The sequence below is a fragment of the Dysidea avara genome, chromosome 9, assembly GCF_963678975.1.
Source record: "Dysidea avara chromosome 9, odDysAvar1.4, whole genome shotgun sequence".
Taxonomy (NCBI): Eukaryota; Metazoa; Porifera; class Demospongiae; order Dictyoceratida; family Dysideidae; genus Dysidea; species Dysidea avara.
Genome location: NC_089280.1, coordinates 2,871,692 through 2,893,324, shown reverse-complemented (window position 1 = coordinate 2,893,324; position 21,633 = coordinate 2,871,692). Strand labels below are relative to the sequence as shown.

The 21,633-nt window shown below is 36.5% G+C and overlaps 1 protein-coding gene across 5 annotated transcripts; it reads left to right on the top strand.

Moving 5' to 3' along the window:
- Window positions 1-5,370: 5,370 nt before the first annotated feature.
- Window positions 5,371-20,932, top strand: LOC136265831 (11-beta-hydroxysteroid dehydrogenase 1-like). 5 transcript variants are annotated; one of them, XR_010705750.1, is made up of 10 exons: window positions 5,371-5,540; window positions 11,195-11,285; window positions 11,336-11,452; window positions 11,504-11,606; window positions 14,512-14,537; window positions 14,586-14,680; window positions 18,751-18,807; window positions 18,862-19,016; window positions 19,783-20,055; window positions 20,570-20,932. XR_010705750.1 is itself a non-coding variant. In XM_066060769.1 (9 exons), the coding sequence occupies exons 1-9, from the start codon at window positions 5,447-5,449 to the stop codon at window positions 19,918-19,920; spliced, it is 876 nt and encodes a 291-aa protein (XP_065916841.1). In that variant the 5' UTR covers window positions 5,371-5,446; the 3' UTR covers window positions 19,921-20,932. The 5 variants fall into 5 exon arrangements, 3 of the variants coding, with proteins under 3 accessions (XP_065916841.1, XP_065916843.1, XP_065916842.1); XR_010705749.1 differs by having other exon boundaries at window positions 19,783-20,629; window positions 20,684-20,932; XM_066060769.1 differs by having other exon boundaries at window positions 19,783-20,932.
- Window positions 20,933-21,633: the final 701 nt, after the last annotated feature.

Genomic DNA, 21,633 nt, shown 5'->3' with positions numbered 1-21,633 from the left:
AGCCCTGGAAAGATAAATTAATAAGGCAGTGGTTACTCGGGCTATGCCAAATAAATCAATTGTAGCTACTTATAAAACTAAACTTTATACACTGATGGCATTTCAACAGATCGACTGGGACTACATCCCATGATGCTGAAGCCCAATATAAAACTGACTACAACATTACCATGTATCTTATATTTTATACCTTTGTGACATTATAGCTTTGCTTATACAGTGCGCCAAGGCATAAACTTCTATAAAAAAAAATTTTCAACTTTAAAACTGCAACTTCTTACCACCTTTTACACTTTTTGTGCTGCTTTTTATGAACTGCTGAATGAAATTTAGGCCAATTAACTTAGATTATCACATATTTTATATCGATTTTAAAGTGAAAATTTCTACATGCCTGCAAAGATTGAGCAATATTTACCCAACCAAATAAGCTATGCTAATATGGCTCTGTAACATTTGTACATATTATATATTCTATTCTGTGAAACGAATTTGGATCCCTGCAAGTATGCAGTAGTTGATGCATTTTAAAGTTTTTCAGTTATTCACTTGTATAACTCATTCTAAAGCAGCAATCAAAAAATGCTCTGTAACTTTTTCACATGCAGTACCATAGGTGAATACATTAAATGCTGTAAATCTAGTTTATCTTAAACTGTCATTGACTTGATGCATTTTTCATGAAAAATCAGGATTTAAGAAGTGATAGATCTGTGAAACACAATGTTGAAACAGACTGAAAATTGGCTCAAATTGTAGGTGTCTAATTTTGTATAACTGTTCCAGATTTCATGGTAATAGCACTTTCCATTACAGAGTTACAGAACTTTAAAAATTGTGACTAAATTTTGGAAGTTTATGCCTTGGTGCACTGTAGCACCAGTTCTACAAGTAATCTATCTGCAATCTTATCAAACTGGCATACTGCAAACTATAGGCCAATATCTTTAACCTCATTGCGTTGTAAAACCATGGAACACATCATTTGCCACCACATCCTAGATCATCTGAGCACACATAATATTATTAACCCATTACCACATGGGTTCAGGTCTGGTCTTTTCTGCCAGACACATTGATACCCATTGTAGATGAAATACTTAGAGCAATGGACCAACACTATCAAGTTGATTTAATAATGTTAGACTTCTCCAAAGCTTTTGACACTGTAGCTCACAAAAAACTATTATTAAAGTTAGAACATTATGGTATACAGTCAAATACTCATTTGTGGATACAAACATGGCTTACTAATAGAACCCAGAAGGTTGTCGTGGAAGGAGAGACATCTACGAATTTGAAGGTTTTATCTGGAGTTCCACAAGGAACGGTTTTAGGTCCACTGATGTTTTTATTGCATATAAGTACCAGAATTACTTCATCTATCCATTTATTCGCTGATGACTGTGTTCTATACAGAGTTATTAAAACACCTGAAGATCACGATCATTTACAACAAGACACTTTAGTAGAATAGACTAAACAGTGGCAAATGATACTGAACCCTGCCAAATGTGTTACTTTAAACTACACTCGATCTTTATCACCATTCTTGGCTCCTATTCTATCAATAATACACTCTTACAGTCAGTGGAACAACATAAATACCTAGGTGTGCTATTACATAACTCCATGTCCTGGTCTAAACACATTCAAGAAATAATCAATAAGGCAAGCAAAACATTAAAATTTTGCATTATACCAGTGTGAACCATCTGTTGAAGTTGCTGCATACAGTACATTAGTGAAACTGACACTGTACTGTGTGCAGTGACTGGAATATGCAAATGTCGTATGGGATCCTCACCAACAATACCTAATTGATAGCATTGAAATGGTACAACAGCAAGCAGTTACGTAGGTGGGTCAAACAAGATTACAGACTAACAAGTAGTGTATCTGAAATGATAAATGAACTCCAGTGGTCTACCCTACATGAACATAGAAAGTTTAGCAGATTAATTATTTTTTATAAATTTTTACATTAAGATCCACCTGACATAAGTATCCCAGAACAGTACTCACATCACTCCTTGTCTCACTATACATGATTATCACACCATCAACAATTAATACCACCTTTAACGTCATCCAATTATTATCAGAAAAGCTTCTTCCCTCACACCATTATTGATTGGAACAATTTACCGAATGAAATAATTGAATGCTCTACCCTAGATGAATTCTAAGTTTTTATGATCATGTATGACTATCAGCTGGACCGAACATTTAGACAATCATATAACTTTGATTTACAATGTACTGTACTTATTATTTGGAGTTGTGCAGTTGCACCCCCTGTGTTGTATCAGCCATATATGGCTGTCTTTCACAGTAATCAAATCCAAATGGGCGTCTGGATTCAGTGGAATGGAATGGTGGACTCATGCAGTCTGACTACATTCCTGATTAATTCACTGTAAATCTAATTGGCTAGTAAATTGGTATCTTTTCCAATAGTGGAGAAAAAAGGCGGCCAAACTGTTAAAACTGAGGTGGTCATAGCACACTTAACCAGCAGCACACCCTTGGGGTGCAGCCACACTTTTAGGATATGATGTGTAATGCACATAAGTGACTGTAAATTGGTGTGTACGACACCAATATTTATACATGAAAAGCTATTCTCTGCCATTATAGATGATTCTAGTATTAAAAGAGGTATTTTGTGGCATCCTTTGTCATTGAGGGGTTGTAAGAAGGATCACAAAGTATCAATTTGTGTGTTATTAAAAGATAACTGTGACAATAAACTCATTTTGTGCTAAGCCATTACACACAGACAGTTCAGATCAATGCACAAACCTGGTATATATGTTTGTATCAACAAAATTAATTTCCATTAGCTCATAGCTAAATAAAATACATTCAATTATGTCATAAGACATCAGAATGTAAACAGCAGTAAAGGAATAACAATACTGTGCACTAATGATCAGTGGGGCCAGTACATATCGTACTGTAGAACATGTAAGCCTTGGTTGAGTGAAATTAAAACCCACAATCAAACTCCATGCTTGGTGATATAGGTTTTAAATACATTTTGAAAACAGTGTTTAAGTAGAGATGTTAAAGTAGGTAAGTTGCTGACTGACACATAGTGTTGTGTATTGTTTGTAGATTGTTGACATTCCAGGATTGTAACACCAATTGTGAAAGTGTAGATGATGCAGCATTTCACAAATAATACTGAGATTAGTGGTTGACTTTGATGATAGCATGTCATGACATGCCTCCCACTCTTAAGTGCATTAAGTGCTTTTTATCAGTTGTAAATTTATGGTCACTTAGTGATTGATGTGGTATGCATACTACCGTTGTGAATATGTGCCAGCTTGGACAGCAATATCACACCTGTGCTGGTGTGTTATGACCACCCCTGCATTAACAGTGTGCCAAGTTACTAGCCAATTATAGTTACAGTGAATTAATTAGGAATGCAGCAAGACTGCACAAGTCAATGATAAAGGACCAAACTTTTATAAATTATAGTTATTTGCCGGATAACATTCATTTTCTTGGTCTCAACAGATATTAGCTCATTTAGTCATCAGTTACTTTTAGTTTCATGGACATGTCAGCCAAGCTTTTTGCGTGAGGTATTGCTGTATTACTAATCATATATCACTCTGACTTTTCTAGGCATGTTAAAGACCATCCTATGGTAGGGTCCGCAATCCGAAAAATCAACTTTTACAAATCGATCCCCCTACCATTGTGGGATGTTCATTGTGGTATCCCATTGCTAGATCCACCATGAAACCGGAGGCACGATTGTTGTTTTCACAGAAATATCGATTTTAGTATTTCGTGAGATGCAAAAATTATTTTTAAAATTTCGTGCTCTACACAAAGAACAGGATAGAACTTGCTGCTTAGCTAGGTATTATCTAGAGTTAATGTAGTTAAAAAGTACGCACAGTAATAAGCAAATAACTCACTGGGTTCCCGGCACAGGGTTGCTTTCTCTCAAAAAGCAGAAAACGAAACACGAATTTTCGAATTCAAACTGCCCTACCAGCCAAGACAAGAAAAGCCAACTCTTCCTCATAGTGATGTGATAAGGTTGGATGCATAGTCTGTCTATGCTGTTAGTCTGGAAAGGATCTGAGACTTCTCACCATCTGGGTGAAGAACGTCAAAATTTTCGTGCGTCATTTCAAGGGATTCTTTCAATGGTACCAAAGTGCTTTCCAGTACTTCTGATGCCACACTGGTCACTTAATTTTGTTTAGAATGATGATAAATGATGGATCAAAACTTTTGGTAGTAGTAGTAGTTGGTGTTTCTGTGATTTCATATGATTCAGTATACCAGCAGCTCACCAGGAGCTCCACCCAGCTCGAATCAAAAATGAATGATTTTGTGCTTTTTTCGGTTTGTTTTTGGATGTTTTGCAGCATAATGGTGATGTAGGGTGATCTAGTGAAGATTTGAAGCTGCTGTGGAGCGTGAGAGGTGAAGTCAAAGTTGGACGATTTTGCTGTCTCCCTTGATGCATAGCTTAGAGCGAGGCCTGGAAGCCGTGGATGAAATAATAATTGACAACCGCTGCCACCAAACGTTCAGGAACATCTTTTGCCATAGTTTTAGTTTATAATTGATAATTGTTGTGGTTGTAGAAGCGCTGGAAATGGCTAGAAAGCGCGACACAATTCTTTGATGCTACAGAAAATTTTGACGCTCGTCACCCAGATGGTGAGAAGTCTCAGATCTTTTCCAAACTAACAGCATAGACAGACTATGCACCCAACCGTATCGAAACACTATGAGGAAGAGTTGGCTTCTCTTGCCCTGGGTGGTAGGGCAGTTTGAATTCGAAACTGCGTATCCGAGTCTTTGCCTGTTTTTTCAAAGAAAGCAACCCTGTTCCGGGCACCCAGCAAATCATTTACTTATTTCTGTGCGTACTTTTCAACTACAACAATTCTGGATACGATGTGACTAAGCAGCAAGTTTCATCCGGTCCTTTGTATGGAGCACGAAATTTTAAAAATAAATTTTGCGTCTTGCGAGATACTGAAAACAATATTTCTGTGAAGACAACAATCGTGCCTCCGGTTTCATGGTGGATCAAGCAATGGGATACTACAATGAACATCTCACAATGGTAGGGGGAATGATTTGTAGAAGTTGATTTTTCGGATTGCGGACCCTACCTATGGGGATACACTTCAAAACAACAAGATAGCAGCAATTGAAGGTCGTCTTTGTTAGAAGGTGGTCTTTATAAAGACTGGTGAGCACTGGATGAAATTATCTAATTATTGTTCCATTCCACCATTCCATTCCACTGAATCCAAACGCCCACATTAAATTCCCAGCAAAATTTGTGGCTCTGTGGTGCGCATGTGCAAAACACAACGACGTCGAAGACCACGGCCTACTAATTAGTGCTACACGCAAAACTTTTCCCGTGACGAGACCAGACTATCTGTAGGGGCTAATGGGCTGCGTGAAGTGGACACTGATCTTTACTATTGTTATACTTCCATTATCAGCTGTTGTGGTACAGTGGATGAACTATGTGGACATTGAAAGTAAATAACGTCATATAAAGTAGCTACCTGTAGATACATGTAGGATCTGGAGTCTTCTAATCAAATAATACTCCGACCCAAACAGATGACGTGATGTTATGTTGGTTCGCCTCTATTCATCGTCGAGTCCACTTTCACGTGTACCTATTAACAGGAAGCAAGGGGGCGTCACGTAGGTACGCTGTAGCTAGATCTACGACCGCAGTCAAAGTCTTGACCCTGTGACTAAGAGCCTTTTTCAATCTGTGATCGCTGACCTAGCGATAATATTTCAGTACTTTTCGATTGTGGGTTAGAATTTTTTTGCCCTTGACTAGATTATCTATTTGTTAAAAGACATGGGTACACAGAATTTATTTCCACCTACTGTCACACACCCAATGTGCAGTGCTTTGCAGAATTGATTCCAACTGTGATATATATTTTAGAAGAGTGTAGACACCAAACAGGTGAAGCATATTACCCGTTCTCTTAACTACAACACACCCTCTTCTCATGTCCAACGTATATTAAAGTAGCTGTATACAAGTCTTTGATTAGGCCAATCCTCGAATGCTTTAGTTGCCAGATGTTTCCCCATTTAAGGCGAGAGTTGATGAGGAATCCTAGATAGCAAATTTCTGATTTAGAGGAGTATATACATTGACCAGCCATGGTATAATTGTATGTAGGTTGACCGTTCGTTTAGCATGAAGTTGGCCTTGACGTTTGACTTGGACTATGACCAAGGTCGCAGATCTGCCTGCAGTGAGTGTCTGTGTGTCGTTACCCCCTTGAGGAAGTGCTGCATGAGTAGTGTCCCACTGTTGGACATAAAATTTTAAACTCATCTGAAACTTGGATACAACAAAGTTATTAATTGCAGAAGTTTAAGTCCAGGTGGTGACTTGATCCTAGTTACCATCTAGGCAAGAAATGCTTGCTGTTCTGTATGCCACCCTAGACTACTCAATCAGACCTGTCAGTTAACAAAATAATTTGCCACCAATTGAAACTGTATTACTGTTTCTCTGTACGTTTATTATTGCTGCAATCAGTCCACAAAGCTATGAACCCACTTGACACCCACGAAGTTATTGCTAGTCAGTACCTCTATTAGCACTGTAACCACTTCAGGGTGGAAAATGTCACATACCGTATAACTGGTAATTTCTGAAGGGATTTTCAGAGCTTCTCTAAGGACGCGTCGATTTCACTGGCAATAATTTTGGCATAATGGGTGGGTAAAAGCAATGAGCAAAAATAGATACAATTTTTGTGAAATGGACAAAAAAAATGCACAAAAGATTGAGATACTCTAATAGAACAATCACACACAACAATATATACATAGTCAATTGTTACGGGAAGAGCGAGTGGCAATCAAGATACTCTAATAAAACAGTCACATATGTTAAGCAATATTAGCTGGCTTCTTGCTATAATTAGAATTAATCGTAAGAGCAAGTGCAGATTGAGATACTCTAATAGAACAGTCACTTTGAGATGAAATTGTAACCTTGCACTAAGAAATGGTCAATTAACAAAGATTAATGCTGAACAAATTATATAATTCTTGAGCAAAATATGGGTGAAAATAACAATTTCTGGAAATAAAAAAAACAACAAAATAGACTCGTCCCTACTCTTCTCTTGAGCATAAATTTCCAAGTCTTGTTCTTTGAAAATAAATATTCACAGTAAAACTATCCTTTTTATGATCCAGTATTTTGGCATGGATATATATTTGCTCATGCATTCTTCAAGTTTTAGCTCAGTATTAGTGATGGTAGTGGTTAAACAGTATCATTACTGTGTCAATAGCCAGATACAGAATTTGTTGAGGATTAATGGAATCTGCTGCTATTCTAACATAGGTATGATCGAGCAGGTGTCAGACTAAAATTTGCTCCACTTGAGACTCCATAATCTTCTCTCTGTGCACACAGGGAATAGTTCCATCAGTAAGTCGGTTTTTATGGGGTGCCGTTTGTACCAAAATTGTACAAAAATGCCTTATTTATAAACTATAACCGTACTTTATAAATCAATGCACTACTTTATAAATCATGAACATATACTTTATAAATCATATGCATGATTTATAAACCATATACCTGATTTATAAACCATATACCTGATTTATAAATCATTGACATACTTTATAAACTATAACATTGATTTATATAAATTATACATGTGATTTGTAAACTATAACACTTATTTGTAAAGTATAAACACTGATTTATAAATTATAATATTAATTTATATATCAATATACTACTTTATAAATCATGTGTATAGTTTATAAATCATACACATGATTTATAAATCAATAACATACTTTATGAACCATACATGCATAATTTATAAATCATCATTATGATTTATAAATTGTACATGTCAGATTAATAAATCATAAGTATATTTTACAAACCATCATCACGAGTGACTTAGTTTGGTTATTGTTGTATTTTATAAATCATTGTCGTGCTTTATAAATTTAACACATACTTTACAAATCACATGTACAATTTACTTTTGTAAACTAATACTATGATATATAAATCAATAGTCTAATTTAGTAGCCATATGTTGTTGTTAGTTAGAATTCATATCAATATTGCTTAGATGTGCATCAAATGGAAAGCATTTGTGGCATGTGATCCAGCACAGGATTCAGCACACTTAGTACAAGCTTTAGCAGCTGTTGTGAGCACTTGCACTAATGAGAGCAACCTGGCCAAAGTGGAGTATATCACCATTACCAATGCCCCTGCCAGTGGTCCCACCAACTATGCCACTGTTGTCACCAATTATGCCACTGTTGTCACCAATTATGCCACTGTTGTCACCAATTATGCCACTGTTGTCACTGACTGGCTTGAGCCCAAATCCTACACCGTGTAAGAGTAGCCAGCAAGAGTGGCATAATTAGTGGAATTACTGGCAGGGGAGTTACCCATGACGATGACAGGGGCATTGGTAATGGTGATACTCCACTTTGCTGGGTTGCTCTCATTAGTGCAAGTGTTCACAACAGCTGCCAAAACTTGTACTAAGTTTGCTGAATCCTGTGCTGGATCACATGCCACAAATGCTTTCCATTTGATGCACATCTAAGCAATATTGATATGAATTCTAACTATCGATACTAAACAACAACATATGGCTACTAAATTACACTATTGATTTATATATCATAGTATTAGTTTACAAAAGTAAATTGTACATGTGATTTGTAAAGTATGTGTTAAATTTATAAAGCACGACAATGATTTATAAATACAACAATAACCAAACTAAGTCACTCGTGATGATGGTTTGTAAAATATACTTATGATTTATTAATCTGACATGTACAATTTATAAATCATAATGATGATTTATAAATTATGCATGTATGGTTCATAAAGTATGTTATTGATTTATAAATCATGTGTATGATTTATAAACTATACACATGATTTATAAAGTAGTATATTGATATATAAATTAATATTATAATTTATAAATCAGTGTTTATATTTTACAAATAAGTGTTATAGTTTACAAATCACATGTATAATTTATATAAATCAATGTTATAGTTTATAAAGTATGTCAATGATTTATAAATCAGGTATATGGTTTATAAATCAGGTATATGGTTTATAAATCATGCATATGATTTATAAAGAATATGTTCATGATTTATAAAGTAGTGCATTGATTTATAAAGTACGGTTATAGTTTATAAATAAGGCATTTTTGTACAATTTTGGTACAAACGGCACCCCATAGGTTTTGGCAAGCATGCACATACCTTAATAATTTGTGACATGGATTTCCATTTATTTGAAATCCACCCAGACTTCGAAATATGTGTGCCTCGAAATATGCGCTCTTCATAATTAAAACATACGAAATTCATATTTACCTCATCTTCAAATTTTCAGCTTTGAAAATAAACCACTATATCGGAACATGAAAAAACATGTTTAGAGAGTTGTTTATATCATATACCGTATTTCTATAAATATAAGCTGCAAGAAATTTTCACGAGTTAAATTTTCGAGTTAAAATATTTTCACCTGTGTCTTCAAGCTACAAAAAAATTTTATCAATGAATTACGTAACTTAATTAATTCTATACAGCCTTTTTTGTATATAGGAGAAGGAGAATGACAAGCAGCGAAACTGAAGTGTGGCGTCTACATTCCATGGAGGCTGCACTCCAGATTCAGAAGTTGTCCATCACAAATCAACTCGCAATCAAGCAATGGACTCGAGTGAAATTTCTGTAGCTAGAGGCTCATTCCATGCAACTTGCATATTTGTACATATATACTTCATTTAATGTGTCCTGTAGTAGCTGTCTGTCAGGGAATGGCTTCATTAGCTACCAATAATAGACGAAGACAGCTCCCCTCTCTCCTAGAATGAGGGAGGCCTTTGTTTTTAAAAGACTGCAGCAAATGACACGCCAATGGCCAAGCTTCGATCCAGGTGGCCAGAAAGCAGTTAACCGAATTCATTCAACTTCTTGAATATTACGTTGGTAAATTTTTTTTGCATAATTAATTTTCGTCGGATGCTAGCTTTGACGAAATGTTTTTAACAGTTTATAAATATAAAAATACGATAGTGGGTTGTTTTCTAGGCAGGGCATAATCTGAAATTTGAAGGGTTTTAAATTTCAAAGAGTGCATCATATTTCAAAGTTTGGGTTGATTTTAGAAAATTTGTGTCACTAATTATGAAAGATGTGTATGCATGCTTGCCAACAACTGGCTATAATCCCATCCCTATCCACTGGGGAGAATACTGAGGGACAACATTGAAACCAGGTCAATACTGCTGTAAATTACATAAATACCACAAAAAGTTAGATCCCCGGGTCCACTGTTTTTACCAAATCCACTTCTCATTGTAATTGTGATAACTAGCTGGAAGTTACATACCAACAAAAAGTAGTGATGTGAAGGACCAAACCCAATTGATAATTGGCCACTGAAGAACTGCGCTTCCTTCAACTGCTATATTCCTTTGACATTCCGTGTGGCATGACTCCACAAAAACACACTTAAATCTTTATAATACACAATTAGCATTATAAACTTACAATATAAACCTTAATGTTATAAAGCAGAGTAATTTAAATGGACACCATGTACATGGTAACTTTTTAAATGCTCTTAAAAGCTGAATAATATTATGATGATTGATAACTCATATGTCAATAATTGGCAACCTACACTATCCAGCATCAAGTGTTATTCACATAATTAAGTGCCAAAAAGCAAGGGCCCCTAAACAGATCCATGAGGCACTCCATATAAGCACATTAGTTTACTAACCTCTTATTCTTGCCCAGATGGTAGTACTAGATTCCTTGAATACACTATATCCACACAGTTTAACTTGAATGTTTTTAGGGTGTTTGTCATCTGACATTGTATCCAACCTAGCTGAGTGGCTTTATAAGAGCTAGCACAGAAATTGCTATCTTTCTTCTAGACGTGCAGTAGCTATCAACAGTTCAGTGTTAATGGATGACACAGTTGTCTGGTATTTAGGGGGCAAAGTATAAGCAGAATATTAATCAAATGAGAGGCCCGTTTTTTTGTTTTTTTCATCCTCTACTGTTATATTTTAGGAATTAAATTTTTATAAAATATAAATGTCACTCATAGATTACTACAAGGACAAGAGGATTATAATTACTGGAGCATCAGAAGGTATTGGGAAGGATCTTGCTATTAGACTATCTCAATTAGGAGCTAGGTATGGTTAGTGATTGTCCAGTAATGTGAAGTTGATGTCACTGTTTGTAGACTGGTGATAGCTGCTCGTACTGAGAGCAAGTTGAAGGATACTCAAAAATTATGTCAGAAATATTCACAAGATGTGTTTGTGGTGAGAGCAGATGTTGGGAAAGAGGAGGACAACAAGTGAAGATAATCATGTAGTAGTGATTTGTGTGTCTAGTGTGATATTTGTAGGTTACTAGTTAGTGAAGCTGTTAAACATTTGGGAGGGATTGACATCTTGATACTCAATGCTGCAATTTGTAATATAAGTTGGTTTGTAGATACTGAGAATCCGGCAAGTCTTTACACATCTAGATACACCATAGAACAATTTCCTTTGATGTCTGCAGCTTGATGTCATTACTATCTAGAATAGAAATACACTGTCATGCTACTTAGCCCATGGTTTTGTATACGTGCCTGAATTGTGGCCTCGGGAGTTTATTTCATTTAAGTACTTATCACCCATCCAAATGTAATAATGTATCATTATTCCTATTGCTGCACATTGTTGAGTCACATGATTAAGAATTATTGCCTCGTGCTATCAATCAGTGGTATTGATCTTTTCACAATAGTACTGAAACCCAGGAGAAAGTAGCTATGGCAACTGGTGGAGGACTAGCGTTATACCTGAACCCCAAAGACTTGTGGTCCTGGTTCAAGAGATTTAAAGTATGCGGGGCTAGGATGTAGTGAAGATGTTGTTACTCCTCTCTATCTTTCTTAAGGGACGTGCTGGGCGATATTTGAGTCCATGGGAGAAGTAAAAACAGACTTGTGCAAGCATCTGAAAGCTGCACTTCTTAAACGCTTGAGCCCAGACACAGAGGAGGATCATTTGACAGCCCGTGAGCAACTGTCTTAGTGAAAATTTTGAGTGTCTCCTGGGGAAGAGTTCTATTATGCACCTGGGCTTTCACTACTTTGCAAAAGGAGTGACACCATCTGCAGACAAAAACAAAGCTGTAGCTGAATGGCCAACACCCAAGACCTCCAAAGCGAGCTTCGGTCTTTTCTGGGCCTTGTCAACTTCTACAGAAACTTTGTCCCAGCATAGCTTCCCCCACTCAATGACCTCACTAGGGACATCCGTTTACCAATCTGCATTTGACACTCTCCCCAGTCTCTCTTGTTGCCACCTATCTTGGATTACCCCAAGAGACAAGACCATTTCATACTCACCACCAATACATCTGACGTAGGATTGGGTGCTGTGCTTCCTACCTCCAGGAAGACTGTGATTGAGTTTGCAAGCTCCAACAGAAGACCAACAAGATACTGAGAATCAGTATGTCAAGTTGTCGTGCTGTGGTGCTTAGATTTGTATATACTAGGCCAGAAGAAAATGATCAAGGCAGCAGCAGTAGTAAAAAAGCCTTATTGCTGGATTGATTCCTGGCTGTAAGATTAACAGTGATGGTAGGATAAAAAGGTTAAGCTTGATGTTAGCTGCTACAGTTGGCTCCCTGTTTGTGTTATTATTTTCCTTGTCAATACTGAACAGTTCATCATTACTTTGCCACTTCAATAAGATGTATTTTCTGGCTTATCTCTCCAATGTCTTTCCCTAACCTTTCAAAACACTACAATGCTAGATGTAATGTAAATACTTTCTGTACTAGTTAAAACACCGCCACGAGTACAATATGGAAAAAAATAGCACAAGGACATGGGCGAGAGACTAATACAGCACAAGGCAAAGCCGAGTGCTGTTTTCAGCTCGAGACCACACCAAAGTGCTATTTTGTTCATATTGCACAAGTGTGGCAGTGCTTTAACTGGTTTAAACTGCTTTCTGTTTGTCTTTGTTTGGAGCGTTCATTTTGTAGACTTGAACCATGTTGGTTTTCAGCCATCAGACAATTGTTAAGCTTCTATATGGTCATAAAACAAACAGATAGCATCGTTTTGGCTACTTTTGGTGATTTAACGTTATGCACATGATCTACAGTACTGTATTTTTCTGTACGCAGTGCTGTATGGAAATGATAGCACTTTTATTCATTTGATCTTCTCCCATGCAAGTGTTTTAAAAGAAAATAAACCAGGGTACGAATGTTTTGAATTTTAGACATGTCATTTGACACTCATCTTTAAGGAGATCATTTTGGTGTTCATCATCAAAACAAAACAGTTAAATTGACTGTAGAAATGACAGTCTCTTGAATGTATATATAGCCACTTATATTTAAAAAGTATCTTTATACTCGATGTACCATTTACTTTCTTGGCCACTGTACTCGCTACCATTAAGTCTTGTTGTTTGTCAGACAGTACAATAATAGGGATCACAAAAGTTTGGGCTTTTCTGGCCAAAAATATCACACTAAAACCAGCCTTCATGGTGCCTTAGCAGTATTGGTTAGGTATAACCAAGCCCAAAAATGCCCTGAAACACTTCCAAAAAGTTGCTACAAAAATTTTTATTAAAAATTTTTTTTAGTGGAATTTTCTACTGCCTGATTGACTGATGCCTTCAGCCAAGTGTAACTCAATAACGGTTAAGATTGTGTGCTCGATTTTTTCACTGTTCGACATCACTTCAGCTTGACACACACCTTTTGGCATAACGCAGTATGTACAATGCATGCATCATGGACTTGCCTCTGTCCTCCTTTGTGTCCCATTCATCTTTGTTGACAGCGCAAAATGTCGATTCACCATAGCACCTCATGCTGGCTTCCCTACATTTGACGGGAATCGTTCGAGTTTTCGGTTGTGACTGGATTGATTGCAGAAGTCCTTCTTCTTGTGTTCTTCATTTGTAACAGGCTGAACATAGCTGAAAACGAAGTGTAGTGGCCACTTTGCTATTTCAGTATAGTTGGGGCGCACGTTCAGATGAACACAAAAAGCCCGGCACCAGTCTTTCTATTCTAATACAATATGCATGAGTTCACCAGTCATAATGATGTTACAAAATGTAAACAAACAAGTAGAAAGAAAAATAATTAAGCATTATAAGTTGGATTAGGGATCATAGAAATAAAACAAAGGAGGTCGCCTACATCTGAAGATATACTAGTGGAGATTTAATCCCTAATTTAGTCATGGGTATAGATTGAATTAGGGATTTAATGTCCACTAGTATATCTTCAGGTGTAGGCTTGTTTCACTACTCTTTATTTCTATGGCCCCTAATCAACTTAAAATTATTAATACTTGTTAGTTATATCTATCCTTAATTTTACTCATAGGGAAAGTTGTATGAGGATACGTTCAGGTGTGTCACACTTTCATGAGTACAATTTAACTAATACTTGACATTCAGAATCAACACACTACAAGGAGTCTACCTTACTCAATATTCTCTGCCTTACTTGAGGAAAAGTCATGGTACCATTGTAGCTATTTCTTCAATAGTAGGTATGCCACTTTTAAGATATTGTATGATGCTTAGTAACATGTATACATGATAATCAGTAATATGTAAGAAGTCTAGGTAGCTATATAGTTAGCACCAAAGTGTATAGGATTATGAATCAGGTGTGCTCCTGTAGCTAGCTTCTAGGTTATACACCTAGTTTGCTGACTGTTTTCAGAAAGTTTTAAAGGTATATAGAGCATGGCAAATGCATACCTTCTTTGTAATTATATGTACGTAAATCTACTCAAAGGTGATTGTAGGTGTTTTCGTTGTCCCTACGTGCAGGGAATCTATGTTGTGTAGAAGTTTAATACATATCAATAGTCTGTTACGTGAACAGAAACATCAATCAACAGTGGGCCTTATAGTGTCAGCTCATGAACTAAATGTGGGTAGGTGTTCTACTTAATGAATTCACATAACAAAACATGACAAAGAAACCATAATACATACAGCTGAAAAGACACTTCCTTTGTGTATATTGTGATTTAAAAATATAAGAAGAAGTGGTGGATACAAGGTACAGTGCTAAACTAGTGGTATTGCCCTCTAATTCTCTAGTGACAGCACTTTAAAGCTATAAATAGGACTCCCACTTTCATTTGGTGCCCTTTGAATGAATCTTTGACGTCTTTTTTCTTTACTACAGGAAAGAGAAATGTAAAGTAAAGCAGTTGAGGATATAAACATACATTTTTTTATAATTGTACACAAACTTTTATGTATATGAACTTTTCTCAACAGGCTAACAGTACGTATATGTAACTATCCAACTTGTTACTATTTTATGGACCATTAATCCTTGTAAGAAATTACTATGTAACTAGTTATATTACTATAGTTACTGTAATCTACTATGTAACTTAGTTACAAAAGTAGCTGAACTCTCTACAGGTGATTTGTTTGTAACTGAACGTTCTACTAGGTAAGTTGTTTGAAGCTGAGTTCTCTACCGGTGACTATATAGCTTATTTATAGCTGAACTTTCTACTTGGCAATTTATTTGTGGCTAAACTATCCACAGGGTGATTGGTTTAAATTTGTAGCTGAAATCTCTACGGGGTGGCTTGTTTGTAGCTGAACTCTTTACTGTGTGACTTGTTAGTAGATGACTCTCTAGAGTATGATTTTTTTTGTAGCTAAACTCTGTGGTGACCTGAACTCCACAGGTGACATCTTTTGGATGGCTTGCTTGTAGCTGAACTCTCTACTCAGTGATTTGTTTGTAGCTGAACTCTTTACAGAGTGATTTGCTTGTAGCTAAATTCTACTGGCTGACGTGTTCATAGTTGAACTATCTACTGTGTAATGTGTTTGTAGCTGAACTCAAGTGAGATATTTGTAGCTGAAATCTCTACAGGGTAACCTGTTTGTAGCTGAACTCTACAGATTAATTTTTGTAGCTGAGTTCTCTTGTTTGTTGCTTAACTCTCTACAGGTAACTTGTTTGTAGCTGAACTCTCTAGAGGGAGGTTTGTGTGTAGCTGAACTCTCTACAGTGTGCCTTTTTGTACCTGGACTCCCTACTGGATGACTTGTTTGTAGCTGAACTCTCCACAAGGTGATTTGTTTGTAGCTCAGGATCAACTCTATACCGAGTGACTTGTTTGTCTCACCAGATAACTTGTTTATAGCTGAATTCTCTACTAAGTTACTTATATGTAGTTAAACTCCTGATGGTGTAATTTGTTTATAGCTGAACTCTCCATGCAGGCAGCATCCATGCAGTTTATCTGCAGTGTATTTTGCTGGTAGCTATGGATATCACTTCTTTTCCTGTGCTTTTTTTTTCAACAACAGAAACAGCATCAAATGAATAAAAACCATCATTATTGAAAATAAAATACAATGAACTAACTATTTATGTAAGTAATTTGAACTGCATACAAACTGAATGCTCTAATAGGGTGACTATACTATTAGAGTATCTTGATCGCACACTTGTTACACGTAGTTGGATTTTGTATTATAATTTATAATTCAATTTTAAAATACCATCTGGAAATTTTGGCAAGAAATTTGTGTTAGAGCTGGCCCAGCTCTTTTGTTCAGCAGGGGAGGGTTGTAGTCTGGAGTCAATTGCTTTGAAATCTTCCTTTACCTATTGCACCTTTGTTACTCAGAAACCAACCCACACATCAAAATCAAAAGATTACATATCTTGTCTTGAGCAAAGACTGCTGATATGGAATAGTGGCAATTTGAATGAGTTGTTATTGGAAGGCAGAACTATTCAGTGTCATCTTCGATCCAATGGTCATGCCTCTAATAATGACAGTTTGGTACAATCTTTTGCCAAATTAATGTTTTCTGGTAAGACAGCTGCTGCTGCTGCTGCTGCCGCCGCCGCCGCCGCCACTGCTCTCCAGCTTTTGTCCTCTGCACTAGGGAAAGGAGGCATTCTTTGTTTGGATGACACTGTACCTAGATCGGGTAAAGTATATGGCATCCTTAAATCAAAGCATCCACCTGCTGCTCCTTTACATTCTGCTGTTTATTACCTGATACTGCTCCTACAACTACAGTACACTCACTCATTTTTGATGGTCCAGTCATGAGAGCTGCTGCACTATGAACTTCGGGTGCTGCTGGACCATCTGGCATTGATGCTCATGGTTGAAGAAGACTGTGCTCCTCCTTTCATTTCACTTCGATAAACTATGTTCTGTCATAGCCTTATTGGCTCATCATATGTGTACTACTTTTGTTGATTGTATGATTCTTCCCCTCTGATGACTTACCGGCTTATAGCTTTGGACAAGAAACCAGGCGTCTAACCTATTGGTGTTGGTGAACAGTTCGACGTATTATAGCTAAAACTGTCTTGCGTGTGATCGGTGAAGGTATTCAGTTTGCAGCTGGCTCTGTGCAGCTATGTGCTGGAGAGGGGAGGGGAGGCTGCTGTCCATGTACTGAGAGAAGCTTTTTGTGATGAGGACACTGAGAGTATGTTACTAATCGATACTACTAATGCTTTCAATTCCCTTAACAGAGCTGTGGCTTTGTATAATATTCAACAATTGTCAGCCATACAATGTGTCAGAGGAGCCCAGTCTTCACAAGGCCTCTACATAAAGTGTGCTCCAGTTGACCGGATCCAAGCAGAGACTCAGTTTTCAATGTAATTGTGTATGTTTGTGTTTGTAACCTTTTAAGAAAAGAATTTTCCATTTCTCTGAAGAAAAATTTTTCCCTTAAAAAATAATATTAAAAGGAAGAAAGAAAAGAAATTATAACTCAGTGGTTTTTACTCCGATTCTTCTATGGACCTTCTATGATGATTATTCCATCTACATACTGGTTTTCAGTTCACTCTTCTAAGCGGTTTGCCTGATAGGTGTGAAAACTGATAGTTTTTTGTTTATTCACGAATTTCGATTGCATAATTGTGACACAGGTTGGGTTTTGTGTCATACGTATCTCCATGGTCTTTATCTCGATTCCTTTCAAACCACAAAAAAGCACTCTTACAATGGTTACTCCATCTACATAGCAATTTCAACTCATTCTTTCAATGGGTTTACCCTGTTGGGCATGACAGCAGTTCGATCTTATTGTATGCAAATAATCAGTCATAACTCCATGAATGTTCATTGGATTTCCACCAAATGTGGTACTGAGATTCACTTTAATGAGCCCTTTAAGGGTGCCAAATTTCAGCCTGATTGGAGTACACATTAAGTTTGTGTTTTATGGCAGATTTTGCAAAGTGTGTGAAATGAAGAAAAAAACTAAGAAATTAAAATGAAACTTTGGCCGCTCATATCTCGTAAATGGCTGGGGAGATTTTCTTCAAATTTGGTATGTAAGACTCCCCTACCTGGCGGGCACTTATGTAACAAATTTGGTTTTCAATTGGATATGGGATCACGGAGCTACAAATGTGTGAAAATCATGTTTTCCTTCTTCCTATCAATATACTCACGGTGTGGCACGCTGGCTTCTTGGGCCGCACGACACACTACCATGTGTCTAGATATGCAAAACAGAATCAATGTCTTAAGATGCAAATAAACATTTCTACTACTGCAATCATAACTTGTATAATTTTGTGATTGTTTTCTAACAGGTATAATGAATGCTCCTTCAATGGCTGCATATGTTGCCAGCAAACATGCTTTACAACGTCCATAACATACAAGTACAATAGTTTGCAATTTTTGTGCTGTTCTTTTAATAGGTCATTTTGGCAGTCTCAGTCTGGAGTTTGAGAAGAGAAATGAAAACATTTCTGTCACTATAATGCCGTTAAGTATAGTGTACACAGAGAATTTATTGAAACAGTCTAGAGATTTGAAACCTGGCGGGTTTTTTGAACCCGGAATAACACCTGTTGTAAGTCACTTTGCATGTACTTAAGCAAATAATACTAAATGCATGTACTTGAAAACACAATCACACTACACAGCCAATAGAGCAGAGCATTGCTTTGTGGTTAGCCAGCAGACAAATAGTACTGTAAACATATTCCTTCTGCTAGTTTGGCCATAACCAACAATTACCAATTACTATATCCTGTGGCCACAACATGCATATTACAGAAATGACCATGGGTTCCTCCTGGTTGCAACTAGTGCAGTGGTAAAATATACTGTTGAACCTCATCTTCTGTTCAATAAGAATAACTTAACAGTTCTTCTATATTTCATGTGCACTATTGTCTGTTGTATCACTATCACCTTCTTTGATTTTGTGTCAAACTTATTGACATTTAACTGCATAATAAAATTTCTTTCATTGCATGTGTCATTATAGAATGTTTTATGGAGAGGTCAAACCTTTTATAAAACAATTGCCTCCAGAAAAATATTCTCTAATAACAAAATCTGAAAGATAGTGTGTATATGTACATACGTGTGTTTGTCTGTCTGTGCTCATGTGAGCAAAATATGCAGCCAGTAGGTGAGAGATGAAAGCTCAATTGTTCCAAGATGATCTATGATATATGGGAAAGAGTGTCTTAGTTCTATATGCATTAAACAAGCAAATAACTACATATATAATAGATGTCAATACTGCGGTGTTGTTCTCTTGTATACATTAATGATGTCTTCATTTAGTACATACAGTAGCTATACCAGTATTGTATTTTACTTTTTAGGACTGTGCAGATAGGATAACTAGAGGAATACCACTGAAGAGGGTCTACCACTACATCACTTGGGATGCTTTTATTATCACCCGTCTCTACTTCCTGTGTCCAGTTTGTGTTGATCATCTTATTGCTATGGCGATGTAGTTGAATTACACATTGAACTTTTTCAGACTACACATACTAATCTTTGTTTAATATGCATACATCTAGGTTAATACTGTTTTAATAGTATGTCAAATTTTCTCTAGTGGAAACACCAAACTTGATGTAAATTACCAGGTACAGTAGTGAGAGAATTCCGTGTCCTTTTTATCTTGAGGAATTATCGTAAACTTGGTGAATTGATGGTTTACATTCCACCAAAAACTTTCATCATCTATGGTAGTAGAAACAAAATACTTTTAACATAGATACTATAGTATCTATGGTAACATAGATACTATAGTCTCTATGGTAACATAGATACTATAGTATCTATGGTATATAGGGAGGGAGATTCTAAACGGTTTAGGAAACCCCCTTTAATTAGGTATAAACACTCTAAAATGTCCAACTTTTAAAATGAGTGTGCAAGCGTGCGTTTTATATTTGTGTGTGTGCGTGCTTTTGTGCGTGTTTATGCATGTGCATTTGTGACTAAATTGGGGGTTCCACATGCACATACATTATGCTGTAGGTAATTTTTAAGGTTTATACCTTTTGGCTTGATCATGCTTTACCTATATGCCACATACACTCACACAAACAACAACAAACATATATACACACTATAATTATAATTACTGCTCCCCAGAAACTCCTGAGAATGTATGGCACAAGAAAAAATCATTTATGTGTTTGTGATAGCTCTTTGGTAATTAGCTACACATACTGTATCCTCGTGTTTTTCAGTGCTGTGTGTTAATAGGATAACTAGAGGAATACCACTGAAGACGTTTTACTACTTCATCACTTGGGACACTTTCATTATTGGCCACCTCTCTTCCCTGTGTCCAGTTTATTTATCACATTAGTACATAGTTGCTAAAAACAGTGTTTGATGATTGAACTGTACGTACGTATAATGAACAAATGCCAGCTTGTAGGATGTATACAGTACTTTGTACTGTAATGATGACATGTTGTGTAAACTTTTCTTTACATATAATGAGTAGTAAATCTGTCTCTTAAACTTTTAATTATAAAAAAGATAAGCATATCAGTCTTAATATAAAAGACTTTCTGGTCACACCAAGAACCTGCACCCTTTTACTCCAGCTCTATATTGCGCTCTTTGTAAAGATGGTTACATTTTTAGCCACTCATATACCAGACACCAAATCGATCCAAAGGGGTACGTACACATGGAAGCAACTGCACTCCTGGTAGTGATCATGAAGTGTAGCTTCTTGTCATAGATGGGTTCTAGATTTGCTGATCAAATAAAATTCTCAAATGCAACTGAAATTACAATGCCAAATCATGGCAATTTGTGTGTAGCCAAACTATCTTTATAGGCTGTTAGGATACAGTAAGGCAGTACTGTATATTGAGACTATGGAGGTGTATGTCCAATAGTAGCACCCAAAAACCCACCTCATTATTTCCTTCACAACAGCTTGGCGGCATAATCAAACCCTTCAAAGCAACTCCAAACAAATTACTACAAAATTTTCTTTGTATCTAACTAACTAACTGATGCCTTCAGCCAAGCATAACTCAGCTATGGTACTGTACACATAAATGCAACAAGCTTAATTTCTTTGTTGTTTGATATCACTTAGGTGTCTTTTAGCTAATTAAAACAGCTACATTGCATGCATCATGGTCTTCCTTTGTGTCCCATTTCTTTTTGCACAACTGCATTATAGGTGTTGA

Excerpts from the sequence above, each read along its gene's own strand:
- LOC136265831 (XM_066060769.1), top strand. The coding sequence starts at position 5,447 with ATGGGCTGCGTGAAGTGGACACTGATCTTTACTATTGTTATACTTCCA. Across the intron at positions 5,541-11,194 it reads GAACTATGTGGACATTGAAA|ATTACTACAAGGACAAGAGG; the intron begins GTAAATAACGTC and ends TGTCACTCATAG. Across the intron at positions 11,453-11,503 it reads GGGAAAGAGGAGGACAACAA|GTTACTAGTTAGTGAAGCTG; the intron begins GTGAAGATAATC and ends TGATATTTGTAG.